The sequence below is a fragment of the Rana temporaria genome, chromosome 5 (assembly GCF_905171775.1).
Source record: "Rana temporaria chromosome 5, aRanTem1.1, whole genome shotgun sequence".
NCBI lineage: Eukaryota > Metazoa > Chordata > Amphibia > Anura > Ranidae > Rana > Rana temporaria.
In genome coordinates, this window is record NC_053493.1 from 59,364,225 (window position 1) to 59,380,992 (window position 16,768).

At 42.5% G+C, this 16,768-nt stretch overlaps 1 protein-coding gene across 6 annotated transcripts in view; it reads right to left on the minus strand.

Annotated features, from left to right (window-relative positions):
- Positions 1–16,768, minus strand: part of ARHGAP12 (Rho GTPase activating protein 12) — a 186,267-nt gene that overhangs the window by 18,332 nt on the left and 151,167 nt on the right. For all 6 annotated transcript variants that reach the window (XM_040352626.1, XM_040352627.1, XM_040352624.1 and 3 more), the window contains 4 exons: positions 15,669–15,741; positions 9,660–9,764; positions 7,430–7,528; positions 5,113–5,230 (listed from right to left, as the gene is read on the minus strand). In XM_040352626.1, the coding sequence (XP_040208560.1) occupies positions 5,113–5,230; positions 7,430–7,528; positions 9,660–9,764; positions 15,669–15,741 (395 nt within the window). The remainder of the gene's footprint in view (positions 1–5,112; positions 5,231–7,429; positions 7,529–9,659; positions 9,765–15,668; positions 15,742–16,768) is intronic.

Here is a 16,768-nt window from a genome sequence, read left to right on the forward strand (position 1 = left end):
AGCAGATTGTGATTTAAATTAAACAATTGGTATTTTGGAACTTCAGGTCCCATTATGTTGGTGCTTCCTGAACCACTGGAGGAATCCCAAACTGACTACACAGAACACGTCCCCTCACTGGATTCCAGCAAAATGAATTATTCATAAAAATCTTTCACTTGCTCTTTACAATTAACGGCAAGTTTTTCCTAGTATCATTCTTTTTTCTCAATTTAACAAAGAGCAATTATGATATACACGGTGCAGTGGCTGATAGCAGAAGCACTACATCTCCTATTAGAAGCCAGGACAATGAATGATGACTTGTTAAAAAGCAACTTAAGTAAAATATAGAAAGTATATAGGGCCAGATTCACAGCGGAGATACGATGGAGTATCTCAGATACTCCGTCGTATTTCTCAAGAGTATCTATGCGACTGATTCATAGAATCAGTTACGCATAGATAGCCCTAAGATCAGACAGGTGTAATTGTTTAACACTGTCGGATCTTAGGATGCAGTACCGCGGCCGCCGCTGGGGGGAGTTTGCGTCGTAAACCAGCGTCGGGTATGCAAATTAGGAGTTACGGGCGATCCACAACGGTTTTTCGCGTTCGCTACATCGCTGCTAGTCTAGTTTCCCGTCGCAAATTTAGTCGTTGTTTTGGGTGCCCTAACTTTACACAGCACACGTATGTGCTGTATAAAGTATGGCCGTCGTTCCCGCGTCGAAATTTAAAAATTCACGTCGTTTGCGCAAGACGTCCGGGAATACGGAAGTACGCTACACACGTCGCCGTCCCAAAAAATGACGTCACTTCGTGCAAAGCACGGCGGGAATTTCGAAACGGAGCATGCGCAGTAGGACCGGCGCGGGAGCGCGCCCAATTTAAATGGCACACGCCCATTTAAATTACGCGGACTTACGCCGGAGGCCGCCAGCGTAGGTTTTCATTGCAAGTGCTTTGTGAATCAGGCACTTGCGATGAAAACTTGCGGCGGTGTAACGTATCTACGATACGTTACGCCGCCGCTAGTCTATGTGAATCTGGCCCATAAAACTTAAAGTATAACTAAAGGCAAGACTTTTTTTGGATAGAGTGGAGAGGGATTAGAATTCTTGTCAGTTTTTATTGCCGTCTGTACCCCAATTAAGGAGATTCGCCTTCTCGATTTGTCCCGTTTACCATTATCATTAAAAGTAAAAGAAAAAATTCCAACAATTTGGGATGTCCCCAGAAAAGCAATAGAGGGGAAATCTTCCGATGGGTACACTAGTTATGGGGCCCGGTGGGTCCCCAAGGAACTCCCTGAATTTGTAGGGATTTTCTTGCACTTCCTGTTTGGTTATGAGACAGGAATTAAAGAGAAATCTCCGCAATGGGACACAGGTGGCATATAAAATCTAAAATTAAACATACACACAATATGAATAAATAAAACCTCTACCTCTTTTTCAATTATATTGAATTACTTTTCTTTACCCACTTCTAGGGGTGCAACGGATCGTCACCGATCCGTGATCCGAACGGGCCACCCCGTTCGGATCGGCACACCCCGCGATCTGCGGACCGCTCCAGAGCCTAGGCCTAGGAAAGTCCCCGGCTTCGGCCTAGCTCCGGAGCGGCGGCCAGTCTGCTGCCAGAGCCCAGCGTGACACGCCTCCCCGGGGAGGCGTGTCACGCTGTGCACTGGGCTCTGGCAAGCCGACATGGAGAGGGAATATTAGCAGAGAAGCACTGGTGTGAGAGGAGGGGGGGGGGGGGGAAAGAGCACATTTCAGGGGTGGATTAAAGAGGAAGCAGGTGAGGCTGTTTGGGACTTGTTAAAAGTACAATCTTGATGTTTTTACAGATATATATATATATATATATATATCTGTAAAAACATCAAGATTGTACTTTTAACAAGTCCCAAACAGCCTCACCTGCTTCCTCTTTAATCCACCCCTGAAATGTATGTGTTTATTTATATATATATATATATATATATATATATATATATATATATATATATATATATATATATATATATATATATATATATATATATATATATATATATATATATATATATATGTATATATATATATATATATATATATATATATACACACACACACATATATACACACATATATACATACACACACACACACTTTTTTTTTTTGGACCAATGAAAACACCCTTTTTTTTTTTTTGCGCTGATCCGAAAATGATCCGATCCGTGACTCCTGATCCGAGGATCGATCCGATCCGTGAGTTTTTTGATCCGTTGCACCCCTACCCACTTCCATTATAAATTCTGCTTTATCATTTTGGCCTCGCGTGTTTTGTTCACATATTACAGTACTGGTTACCATAGCTGAGCTGCACACAAAAGAGCCCCAGTGTGCGCAGAACAAGAAAGCCACTGGATAGTTCTGATCTGATTGAAACAACAATCAAGAACCGGTACAGTTCAGGCAAGCCTCAGGAGTGAAGCAGAAGGTGCAGGTAAAATGTAAGCTATTTGATGCTAAACACAGCCCACATAAAACTAGGAACTGTGTAAATTGTATATGCAGAATAGAATAAGGAATTCATATGGTAAAGGAAAGGCTGTTGAAAAAATCTGGTACATATCTAAATGAAATGTATGAGTACAAGGAAGGATCATCGTTGGGGCAGACCGTACATAAACAGATCTCCTATGATAAGGAGGACTATGGAGTCCCATATACAGTGCCTTGAAAAAGTATTCATACCCCTTGAAATCTTCCACGTTTTGTGCAATTGTTTTCAGTCCCCATTACTCTAATATCCCTAACTAAAATCTAGCGGAACCAATTGCCTTCAGAACTCAGGGGGGTTGAATACAAATGCACACCAAACTTTTCATATATTCATTTGTAAACTATTTTGACAACCATTTATCATTTTCTTTCCACTTCACAATTATGTGCCACTTTGTGTCGGGCTACCACATAAAATCCCAATAAAATACATTTACATATTGGTTGTAACATGACAAAATGTGGAAAATTTCAAGGGGTATGAATACTTTTTCAAGGCAATGTATGGGAAAAATAAGAAGGATTTACAGTTCATTAAGAGATGAAACAGCAAGGCACACCTTTTTTTTTTTAAAAGAGGTATAGTAAAAAACCTTAATGACAGACATTTAAATTATAATGACATGTGTTAGATTCAGAAGCAAATTTACACTAGGCAAAGAGCTAAATACCGTATACAGATGAAATAGAGCCGTTACCTGCCAAACGATTAGTATCCCTGTCCATACAGATCTGAGATTTACACAGCCCCGACACACTGTACAGCCAGGCAGACAATGCCACGTTCTCTTTTAAGCTGGTCATACATGGATCAAAATTCAGCTGGTACCGACCAAGTTTCGATCCACATGTGGCCACTGTTGCTCAACAGATATCGATCTTCTGTTCAACCACCTGTCTGTATATTTCCGCTCCATCAGTGCCACAGGCAACAGACTGCAGTGCTGATCTGTGTATTCTGACAGTGGGGAGGTCTTACAGTTGTCAAAATACGACACAGTTGGGAGGATTCCCCCATCTATATAGAATGTTTGAATCCCAATTAGTTAAAGGGGTTGTAAAGGTAATTTTTTTCCCTAAATAGCTTCCTTTACCCTAGTGCAGTTCTCTTCACTTACCTCATCCTTCCATTTTGCTTTTAAATGTCCTTATTTCTTCTGAGAAATCCTCTCTTCCTGTTCTTCTGTCTGTAACTACATACCGTAATGCAAGGCTTTCTCCCTGGTGTGGAGAAATCCTCTTGAGGGGGTGAGCAGGAGTGTCAGGACGCCCACTAACACACAGCTCCTTTCTCTATCTGCAAAGTAGAGAGTGTCCTGACTTGCCTGCTTGCCTCCTCCCCCCTCAAGAGGCTTTCTCCACACCAGGGAGAAAGCCTCACATTACTGTGTGTAGTTACAGACAGAGGAACAGAAAGTGAGGATTTCTCAGAAAAAATTAGGACATTTAAAAGCAAAATCGAAGGAAAATAAAAAAAAAAAAAAAAAAATTGGACTTTTGAGGCACATTACAATAAAATACTAATTCTTTATTTAGAAATCAACACTCATAAAATTTTATGAGTGTTGAATCTAAATAAAAAATGTGTATTTTATTGTAACATGTTGTGCCTCAAACGTTTCATTTTATTACAGTTCTTTTTTCGTTTTCTATTTTTATATTAAAATGTGTGGATAGGGAATCTGGTAAAAGAAAAAAATGTTTGCTCAACCCGCTGGTTGAACAAAAAATAAATAAAAAATTGACCCATGTATGGCCAGCTTTACAGTTATAAACTTTAGGAGGAATAATGCTGTGGGGTGCGGTCTCTCCAACCTCAGTTTGCTGACTGGACAGTGAAAGAGCAACAATGATTTCCTGCTTCTTCCAGTATGTTATTTAAAGTAATTTAAAAGAGAACTGTAGACACAGGTACTAGTCAGCATTATGCAGACAAGGACAACCTTGAAATAAGAAAACAGGCGTTTCAACCCCTCAGCAATGGTACCTCTGCACAGTGTACAGTGTTGAGGGTTGCTCATGGAGCTACTCCCATTACAAGTGTCCCGCTGTTTTCACAACCTTAAGAAAAATGACCAGGTATCTATTAAACTGACAATAGGTAGACACAGACCACTTCTCTGCATCTTGTGGGCGCAGCAGGGCCCTTGTATTTTAAATAGCAGTGTGGGAGATGGGCAGCAGTGTGGGAGATGGGGAGCAGTGTGGGAGATGGGCAGCAGTGTGGGAGATGGGCAGCAGTGTGGGAGATGGGCAGCAGTGTGGGAGATGGGCAGCAGTGTGGGAGATGGGCAGCAGTGTGGGAGATGGGCAGCAGTGTGGGAGATGGGCAGCAGTGTGGGAGATGGGCAGCAGTGTGGGAGATGGGCAGCAGTGTGGGAGATGGGCAGCAGTGTGGGAGATGGGCAGCAGTGTGGGAGATGGGCAGCAGTGTGGACAGGCTGCTCAGTGCAATGGTGCCCACTGGGGAAAAATTGTTATTTGTTTACTTGGCGGCCTGTTGCCGGTTTAGCATATATGTGTTTTTTTTACGGTCACTGCTTTTCTTTAACCCTGAGACAATTCAAAGAAGCCTTACATCGATTCTTTTTGGAATCTTTCTCGTGATCCTTTTCTTTGTCATGCTTGTCTTTCCCTTGTTTCTCCACTGGAGAATCGGGCACATTATCATCACTGGTTTCCTCCGACTCTGTAATCTATATGTAATAAAAACACATGCACATTAGAGAAGCTCTAAAACCTGTATAGTATTAAACAGTTTAATTGTAGGGAAACTGATGAGTAAAGAAAGCTACATTAGCTCAAATCATTTAAAGTTACACTAAAGTCTTTTTTTTTTTTCCTTGAAAAATAACAAACACATTATACTTATCTGCCCTGTGCAGTAGTTTTGCAGAGAAGCCCCGATCCTCCTCTTCTTGGGTCACTCTTCAGTGCTCCTGGCCCCTCCCCTCCCCTCCCGTTGATCGCCCCCCAGAGCAAGCAGCTTGCTATTGGGGCACCCAAGCCAAGCCGCTGCTCTGTGTATCCATTCAGACACAGAGCCGTGGTTCGGCCTGCACCCTTTCTCTTCTGATTAAAGGAGTTGTAAAGGAATTTTTTTTTTGCTGAAATGACTGGTTACAGGGTATAGAGACATAATAGTTAACTGATTCCTTTTAAAAATGATTAAAAATAGATAATAATCAATCATACAATGTACCTAGAGTTTGTTTCGTTTTTGCATGTTTCCTGCTTCTCTGCTGCACAAAGCCAATACAGGGCAGTGATGGTTTGGAAAACGAAACTGATTGGTGTTGAGGGGTTTTAGACACACAGTAATCACACTTCCTTGATTAGTGACCACAGAGAGAAAGCTCCCATGACTTTTTTCATCAGGAAACAGACAACCAGGAAGTGTTCAGAACAGAGAAGGATTACAGCAAAAACGAACAATGAGGACATGAAACCAGGACTGCAGTAAGGTAAAGGAAGCTATTTAGCTAAAAAAAAAAAATTCCTTTAGTGTCCCTTTAACTAACTGACTTTGATGGACAGCAGCGGGAGCCAATGGCGTTGCTCCCGTGCCTCAGCCAATCAGGAGGGAGAGTCCCAGGATGCCAAAGCACTTGTGCACATCGATGGATGACGATGGGGCTCAGGTAAGTATTAGGGGGGCTGCTGCACATTTTTTTTATCTTAATGCATAGAACGGACCAATATTTCAATAGCATTTACAAGGACCTTTGAATCTCCACTGATAACTATGCAGCAGCGAAGTTATCAAACAGGGCCATAGCAATTCATCATGACCCAACATACAAAGGGGAAGACCCTGACAAACTGTAAAGTAAACAGTGAAGTATTAAAGAAAAAACTGTGGCTTGTTTGTGAGTGTGGCAATTGCAATGATGGCAAGTTATATTTAGATATTAATGTGACTTGTATACCCCCTCTTCCTGCATGCCAAGTGGAAAATTAATGACTGTCTCCACCCTAATGGGGGGGCCTCCCTGTTATCGCCTCTTTAGTACCCTGGAAAATCTCCCTTTTAGGTCACCCCTGCCTGAAACATGTTGGGATGACAACACTGCAAAAGGGACCATAGTTTATTTTAAAGCAGAACTATAGGCAAAACATTTTTGAATAGAGTAAGGGACGGTTATGATCCAGTCAGGTTTTTTTCTCATCTGTGTCCCACTGGGGAGATTTCCCTTCCCTTCCTGCCCACTACCCTTCAATGTGAGGACATCTCTGGTTGTCGCGTTTTCACATTGGAAGGTTTTCCCTCGATTGCTTACCTGGGAACAGCCCAGATATTGGGATTATTTTTTACTTCCACTTTCAATAATGGTAAACAGGATAAATAGAGAGGGGTAATCTCCCGAACAGGGGCACAGACAGCAATAATAACCTGACAGGTTGCCTTTACACGGTTCAAATCTTGGCCGGTAGTGGGCAGACTGGCTGAATGTACGAAGTTGATCAATCGATACTGCCAGATTTACTTGCATTTAATCGCAAGCAGCTGCTATAGCCGCTAGCAATAATCACTGTCTTTCTCCAAGCAGGGGCAGCAGCCCCCCCTTCCCCAGAGCAGAGAATGGCCCTGCAGGAGGGATTCTCCTGTCAGCACTTTGTGTTGATGGGGGGGAAAAAAATCAAGCAAATATTTTTTTGCTCTGTGCCTGGCCTTTATTATACTTCAACTCCCAATCTGATTCCTGGTCTGCAAGGTTCATGGGTAGTGAACATAAAAATATTCTCCCAAATTACACTTGCATTATTTAAAAACACATTCGCTAGAATTGAGAAGTAACTGGTGTAAAATGTGTTCTTTTAAATCTGTCATAGTTCTGCTTAAAGATTTCAGAGAGAAAATGTATAAGACACAAACATTTAAAGCATAATCTTACCGTAACACCAATAGTGTTACAAAGTGCTGTGTACCATTCTTTGATCATATTGTCATTATCAGATTGTATCAGTATCTCTGTTCCGGAGTTGGTTTTAACCTGTAGAAAACAAAGATGCATGAGATCGTATAACACAGAGTTCTAGTTTATCAATTAAAAAGTAGTAGATAGAGACAGTCATTATACAGGTGAAAGTGCCACCATCTTGTTAGGGATGCCAATTACATCGTGGGCTTCAATTGTGAAATAAAGCAAAAGCCATTCTAAAATTGGGCCGCCAATTGGTTTAGTTGCTCAGCAGCCAACAGCTTTTCCATCTTTTAGCAGTCCTCTTCCAGCCAGTATACATGTGCTGTTCAGGCCATGGAGAATAGTTGTTAGCCTGTACCAAGCTCAAGGCATGCTACCTAGTGGGCTATTATTCTGTGTGGTTGGAATTGGAACATATGCGCCTGCTGGAATAGGGACTGGAAGAGGACTAAGCTCAGCAAGACAGAATTGTGATCTTTTCTTTCTGCATCGGAGACCAGATACGTTGTTTTTTTATTCTTATCAGGAGGGTAGTGACTGAGGAAAGGAATCTGCCATAGAATGTCAGTATGCCTTCAAGTGTAAATGAAAAACCCTCTGGTGTGCATCTTAGTAAGCAGTTCCAAATCTAAAACGCCTGTTACAGCATACACCCTCTATATTTTACAGTGGCTACAGACATACTGCAAGATGGTAACCAGAGCCAGCTGCTCTACATCAATGCATGCACACTCAAAGGATAACAAACCTCCTGATTCTCCCCCTTATCTCAGGAAAACGCATCTACACAGCCAGGAAAAAACAACCCAATTGTTTTAAAGCTGAACTCCACAAATATCTAAATCTTGTTTATTCCCTCTTAAATTCCCTTCTTTGAGTGCTTTGTTTACTTCCTCCAGATCTGTGTAGTTATTCTGTGTGAAAATCTACCTCTGCAGGAGCTTCCTGTAATGAAGACCGGTCACTGCTGCTCCCCCTCCTTGTGCAAAGTGCCTGGTCTTGTATCTGCCCCTTCCTGTAGTTCCCTGCAGGCAGCAGTGGCGTATCATCCATGTGTGCAGGGAGTTCACTGCACACAGGCCCCTGTGGGGCACTGTGACCCACACTGCACCCATTGACAATCTGGGGGATCGGTGCGGCGTGGGAAAGTTGCAAGCACAGATCTCCCCGTATGACTTTTCAGCTGACAGACACTTCTCCCTCTCACGGCTGTCAGCTGAAAAGTCATACAGGGAGATCTGTGCTTGCAACTTTCCCACAAACTGTCCTGTGTCGTCCTCCGGCCCCAGTGTCATCCTCCGCCCCCAATCATCCCCCGCCGTCGGCTTCCCTCCTTTCCTCTCCTACCGGCTGTGGGGGGATGTGTCAGGATGGAGAGCGGAAGAAGGGGCCAGTAAATATGTAATTTACCGGCCCGTGTCCTGTGAAAACTGAGCTGTTACTCTGCTTCAGTTTATGAATGAACAGGAGCCTCTGACCTGTCCATTCATCTTCAATGCTAAAAAAGGGACTGGGGAATCTGTGCCCTCAGTCCCCATCTCTGTCTCAAAGGGGAGATGTCTGGGGTCTGTTTAGACCCCTGATATCTCAAAGCCCACAAACAGGGCTGATAAAAATAGAAAACTACTGACACCATCCACTGCCCCATAACCCCTATCCCCAGAAGCTCTGTGAATTTTTATATAAAATTTTTTTTTTTCTTTAAAAACAGCCCAAAAAAAACCTACTACTAATTATGCTGCACTCCTCTCTCACACACACGATCCACTTCCATATACTCTGCACTCCTCACCTGCACATACTTCCCACTTCCATACACACTGCACTACTCTCCTGTACATACTACCCGCCGCTGTACACTCTGCACGGTACATTCCCTATGTAACATTACCACATTCTGCACTATGTAAGGCACTTTTTATCTTGCACACAGGCTCACCGATTTCATGATATGCCCCTGGCAGGCAGCCTGCAGTTTGTGGACTTGCTGGGTCCTCCCACAGCTCTGCTCTATGCATAGGCTATACAGTACTATAGTGATGCCACTGCTACTTTTTACAATGTAATAGTTGAGAATGTAAAGGTATTTGGTGCAGTAATGTATATCCTTTGTGGCTAGAAAGGAATGCATTTAAAATACATTTTTTTTGTGCCCGAAGTACTGAATGTTAAAGAAAAAATTGGAGATATGACACTTTACCTCTATGACATTCTTTTTGCTAGATTTATCCCTTGTCGCCCAGTCCACTGAGGCTCCTTTAAGATCAACCGTAAATTCTGGTTTAGACTGGTTGCCTCCAAATTTCTAGATAAGAGAAGTTATCATTGCATTAGTCATGATTACGAATGACAAAACATTGCTCAAAATCATAATTACGGGATAACTAAATTAAACTATATAAAATGTACATTAAAAGAGCCAATCCAGGCCACAGTGTTGGGGTTTCCATTGTGTTCTCTTTAAACCATAGTTCTTGCTTTAATTCCCTTCTGCCTTGAGTTACATGACTCCTGTTACCACATGGCAGTTCTTGGGCATTTCCACCCTTCCCACCGGAGGAGCGTGGGACCCGACGTAAGGACTGGGAACCCAAAAAACGAGCTCCCACAATGTGACCTAAGAATTTAAAGTCACTCTGTCGCTACTTTTTTCAAACATGAAACAAATGCCCACCTGCACAACAAGCAATCAATACTTACCTTTCCTGCTTCCCACACATTTAAACTCTACTAGGTTAGTAGAGAAGCTTGGTGAATGATGCTCAGAATTTTACACTTTTTGGTGTGTCGGGTGGTGGCGTCCCCCCACTGTGCTCTGTGGTTTCCTCCACCAGCCCCTATGTCACTACAAGAGGCAGAAGGAACCACATCATGAAGTGGGGCACCAGGCCTCAGACACACTTTGAAGGGTGCCAGATGCTGAAGATTATCTTTTCAATCCAGAATAGTTACACAGGTTAACTACTACAGGTATTACTGACTTGCTTTGCAGGGAGGTAAAGCTAGCCATTGATCGTTTAATGTTAAAAAACTCAGCGTTTAATTAGCTTTCCATGGTTTGCCAACAATTGATCAGATCAGTGGTGTGGATTGGCTTTTCAAATGAAGGAATTCTCCAGTTCGGCTGGGGAATTGCCAAGTACACTAGTATGGTCACTAGTACTGTATATCAAAAAGAAGAAAAAAATATTTATAAAAAAAAGCAGCACAAAGACTGCCAGAGCAGCTGCTGGGGCCACACTTGAGAGCTTGAGTCCTGACCTCAACCTGATAGAACACTTTTAGGATGAATTAAAGCACAAACTGCGAGCCAGGCCTCCTCGTCCAACATCAATGCCTGACCTCACAAATGCACTTCTGGAAGAATGGTCAAACATTCCCATAGACACACTCCTAAACCTTGTGGACAGCCTTCCCAGAAGAGTTGAAGCTGTTATAGCTGCAAAGGGTGGGCCAACTTAATATTGAACCCTACGGACTAAGACTGGTATGCCATTAAAATTAATGTGTGTCTAAAGGCAGGCGCCCCAATACTTTTGGCAATATATAGAGTATATTAGTTGAACTCTTACACTATTTTACATAGGAAGAGTAGCTCCTACATATAGCAAACTTGCACAAAGAGGATAACCTTTGCGAAGTGGGTAAAACATCTGAGATGCAATTCCCATGCTACTGCTCTGGTAGACTAAAAGCAGCAAGCATATAGGTTTTATTGGAAATCATCTAAAGGTTTTGCAATGGCTTACAGATGTGAATACACATGCAAAGCAAATCATGCACATATAGAGATGAAAGATACAGGACTGACGTTTACATAGGTGACAAAACGCTGACGATGAAGAGTGTTTTTCCAGGCAGAGAGGAGTGATAGGAGGAGCACAGAGACAGAACAACGGGTGCAGAAGGACTTTGTTAAGAAAGGGAAAGAAAAAGGAGTGATTTGAAACAAGAGAAATATTAGCACAATAAATAAATGACACATAAAGAAGATGATTTTTCCTACAGTGAAGGGAATCGCCAGCTGAAGAGAATGATACCGGGTTTATGCCTGTAGGTGCATCAGACCGGTATAACCAATGAAACGGGATGAGCGTCCATGTACGCCCTACCGGTGGGAAGTGGTTAAGTCGGATTACAGAACTGAAGCCATAAAAACAAATCATTTTAAGAGTAACCGTCAGAATTGTAAGGACCTTATCCTTCCTTTAACATTCATCTAGTTATATCTGATACCCAGTTGTTGGTCAGCAGACCCAAATTCTACTGTATTTGACATATCTAGCGACTAGACTATATAGCTAGGTTTACACTAGCAGCAATTCTTCCAGCCCCTCCGATATCGAACCACCTCAGCACTTATTTTACCCTGCAAATGCTGCATCACCGCAGCACAATGGCATGCATCACACGCAGTTACAGGGTGGTTGTGGAGCGGCCCAATTCACTTGAATGAGTTGTGTCTAGTGACGGTGCTGCCTGCTGAATGCCATGGAAGAGTAACCCTTGCCGTAGCTGCCATGCAAAGCCTCAGTCGTGGCTGTCCAACTACCTTTGCAGTTTAAGGGGGGAAGTGGGGCTGTTTTTAGCCCCCAAAAGGTAAACAAGCCCTAATAGTTTGCTCATATAGTGGTTAAACTAAAATAAATAATATGAACAGTATTTTAACCCCTATCAAAACTAGATGGTGAAAAATAGTGGCTCTCCAATCACAATATTACATTGAGCACTTAAAGCGGTTGTATAGTCAAAATATTTTTTTTTCTTTGGTGCCACCTGTAAGGCAAAAGGCATAAGGAGCCAGTATGCACCACATACTAGCTCATTATGAAAAACTTACCTTAGAACGAGGCGTCGGTATCTCTGCCGTTCCACGTCGAGGGAGATGACATTTTCCCTTGGCGTCTGTTTCCGGGTATTGCGGCTCCAGCACGGTGAGTGGCTGGACCTGCGATGTCGTCGCTCACGCGCGCGGTAGACTTCTTTCTGGCAAGGTCCAGCGTCTGCCGGGCCTTCAGCCGAGAACCCCCAATGCGCATGCACCGCTGCAGTTAGCGGCTCATTGCGAGGGGAATATCTCCTAAACCGTAAAGGATATTTTTTATTTTACCTACAGGTAAGCCTTATTATAGGCTTACCTGTAGGTAAAAGTTAAAATTTTCACTATACAACCCCTTTAAAACAACTTAATATACATTAATTAATATGCAACAGTTAATATAAAGTTATCACCCTGTAAAAAGAGAAAAAAAAATGTAATTGAAAAAAAGTCCATAAAATTAAACCAATATTTAGAATTTATGCAGCGTCTTCCTATTCATCCACCACACCAGTTTGTGCAAGTGATTTCACTCCCTTCAGAAAACGCACTCGCCAACATTAAATGCCTTACACTCTTGTGCTTGGCTCAAACGCTTTCAACCACACAAGAAGGGTTAATTAGTTCCAATATCCAGCCGTAAACATCAATCGGGATCTCTCCACATGTAAATAATAAAGTGCTCCAAATAGTGCGAGAACGTAAAACCAGCTTAATTAAAACAATGTGAAATCTTCAATCATTACACTCACATCAAATATACCGGTACTTCAAAGTAAGCAAATAAAACCACAGCAAGTCTTCTATTAAATATCAGTAGCGGTGTGCTGTGGTCACGGGTGGACCTGAGGTGTGCGGACAAAATCTCACTCTCATCCGTTCCTCAAGCTCGGATCTCCACTGCCTAGTCTGGTGTGCAGCGTCAAGTGTTACAAAGGATAGTCGTACAGCCACGCCCCGACACGTTCCGTCATACCGACTTAATCATGGGATGATCAGGTAAAAAAAAAATCTGATTGAAAAATCTGATTTAAGATTGGACATTATTTTAATTAAGCTGGTTTTACGTTATCACACTATTTGGAGCACTTTATTATTTACATGTGGAGAGATCCTAACTGATGTCCACGGCTGGATATTGGAGCTAATTTAACCCTTCTTGTGAACAGTTAACTGAAGTTCCCCATCAGCTTTCCTTTGATACCCACCCTCCCGTCCCCTCTCTACACCCTCCCGTCCCTCTCTACACCCTCCCGTCCCTCTCTACACCCTCCCGTCCCTCTCTACACCCTCCCGTCCCTCTCTACACCCTCCCGTCCCTCTCTACACCCTCCCGTCCCTCTCTACACCCTCCCGTCCCTCTCTACACCCTCCCTTCCCTCTTACTACATTTCTCTCAACTCTTACCTCTTCTTTTCTTTTCTCTCTACTACCAATTCATGGCTCCTATCAACTGCATTTTCAATCCCTCCTCCTCCCTCCCTCTGTCCTCTATGGACTGATATAGGAAAGAAAATGCCTGATATCTGTTTTCCAAATGTTATTGGTGTTTCTCTCAGCAAAAGGTATATATTTTTTTCTGACGTTGTATGTACACCTTTTTTTTTTTTATAAAATCAATAAAATGTTATTAAAAAAAAAAAAAACCTTCTTGTGTGGTTGAAAGCATTTGAGCCAAGCATGAGAATGTAAGGCATTTAATGTTGACGAGTGCGTTTTCTGAAGGGAGTGTAATCACTTGCACATACTGGTGTGGTGGATGAATAGGAAGACGCTGCATAAATTCTAAATACTTGATTAATTTATGGACTTTTTTCAATTAATAATTTTTACACTTGTCACAGGGTGATAACATATTAACTGTTGCATATTAATTAATGTATATGAAGTCATTTTAAGCCGTCACTGTAATATTATGATTTGAGTGCCACTATTTTTCACTATCTAGTTTTGATAGGGGTTAAAATACTGTTTATATTATTTAACCACTAGGGGCCCACGCTATAGTCGAATGACACCTACAGTGCGGACCCCAATTGCCGTCCTCCCCTTTGCGCGCGCTGTGATCACCGAGTCACTGAGACTCGGGTAATCACAGATTCGAGAAGGGGGCCGGTCCCGGCCCCTTACCACGTGATCAGCTGTCAGCCAATGACAGCTGATCACGTGATCAAAACAAAACTCGGTGCTCCCGGTTGGGGCGACTCGTCAGGAGCGAGGACCTTGACTACACTCTTGCGACATTTTCTACATGTACCACCGAGAATGTCTTGCTAGTCTGGTTCAATTTCTAGTTATTCAATACAGCTGCACATTGTTTGCATTATTTACGGTATTAGTACCTAGTATCTTGGCATGTCTTGAATACCTTTGCTAAAACTAATAAAAACGATTGGAAAAAAAAAACACCTTGGAAATCGAGCCGACAGGGCGAGGAGAAAAAAAAAGCCAATCACCGGCTGCTGAGTGAGGGACATCGGTCCCCAGTGAAAAAGGCAATTCTGCCTCATTAGTGGACACAAGTCCCGCCTTTGAGTGCCCCCTGCCAGTGCCAATCAGTACCACCTATCAATGCCCATCACTGCCACCTAGCAATGCCCACCAGTGGTGCCAGTCAGTGCCACCTAGCAGTGCTGCCCATAAATGTCACCTACCAGTGCCCATCACTGCCACCTATCAGTGCCAATTCTCAGTGCCCACCAGTGTTACCTCTCAATGCCCACCAATGCCACTTCTTAGTGCCCACCTGTGCCTATCGGTGCCCATCAGTGCCGCTTTATCAGCGTACATCAATAAAGGAGAAAAATTACCCGTTTGCAACATTTTATGACAAAATATAAAACGTTTTGTATTTTTTTTATTCTGTCTTTTTTTTTTTTTTTCAACAAAACATAAAAACCTTAGAGGTGATCAAATACCACCAAAAGAAAGCTCTATTTGTGGGGGGGAAAAAATGTAAAAAATTTAATTTGGGTACAGTGTCGTATTGACCACGCAATTGTCATTCAAAGAGTGAGAGCGCTGAAAGCTGAAAATTGGTCTGGGCAGGAGGGGTGTTTAAGTGCCCAGTAAGCAAGTGGTTAAAGTGGCAGCTATACTGCTAAGGTGTGGGGCGCAGTGGTGGGACTTTAAGTGTGGGCACACGCAACTTGCTGACCATCAGCTTTATAAAACTAAAATAAATAAAAAGTCCCTCAAGTGCTGGCTAAACACGCTCCTAAAATAGAACGGAAATTAAATTAAATTGTTATTTGCCAGACACTTTTTTTTCTCTCTTAAATTAAAAGCAGATAGCCAGGAGACAGAGGCACTGAATTATAAAACACAGCATTCTTTCCTGCAGTCTCCATGAAGGGGGGGTTAAAATAAAATGTAACTTGATCATCTCACCCAGCTAGCTCCAGTGCCTTGAAACAATATGGAGGAGCCTTGCAGTACAGCCCATGATGATGTCCAGTTCTTCCTGTAAAAGCAACAGAAATGTAACAGCATTTAGATGTTTTTTTACCCGATCATCAAAATACTAAAATGAGGGCAATGTTATTGGTCACTAAAACCCACAGTCTAACGCAGACACTAATTATGCTACCAAAACTATTTAAAGTACAAAATACCACATGTGTATGTTAGATATTGCACATACCGGTATACATTACAGAGAACAGGGAATTGAAGTGAACGCAATTTATTTCAACACTAAAGATTATAATTGTGATTGTTACCTTATTAGAGCACTTCCAACACCGTTAAGGACTGTCCATGATACTTTTTATTTGCACGAACAGTTAATTATTAGGGCCAGGGTCTACCCCCATCTTTTTTATTCAAGCAGTACTCATATAACAAAGGATTATCAAAATGTTAAGAGACAAAACTGCACATCCCCTGCACTTTAATCAATATTGCTCATGCGCTCTGAGCAGTGGTAATGCTGGACCACTGTGCTCTGTGTAAGAGTGGTGGTCTGGATCTCCATCGTGCTGTCAGCACAGGGCAGCTTCATATAGCCTGGCAGCATAATAATACAAGCCAAGGCATCAATTGGGCATTAAAGGAAACCCTGTAACAGACATTCGCAAGCCGCTACATTCAGAGGAAAAGATAAGGGGGGAGAATGGGGATCACTTGTGTGTCATATAGTAACTGAATTCAAGACCTATTCAAACTTTCACACAGGAACCTTTACATGTACGGTACTTTAAAGAAAACCAGCGTTTTGCTTTAAAGCTGATACTCACCCCATGCACCACTCCCCCGGCATCTCTGTGCAGCCACCAGACGTGCCAGTACTTCCAGGTACAGAGAAGAATGCCACACTCTGCCCCTTACTCTCCAATGACAGCACTGGCTCATGGCCACTGAACAAAGTGGTAGGGGAGCAAAAGGTATGTATATACTGAATGAAATCTGGCCAATAAAAGTGATCACATGGCTTGGTCTTGAATTGGAAAAAGACAGGATAACATCAACTTCCACTCTAAAACTTAAAG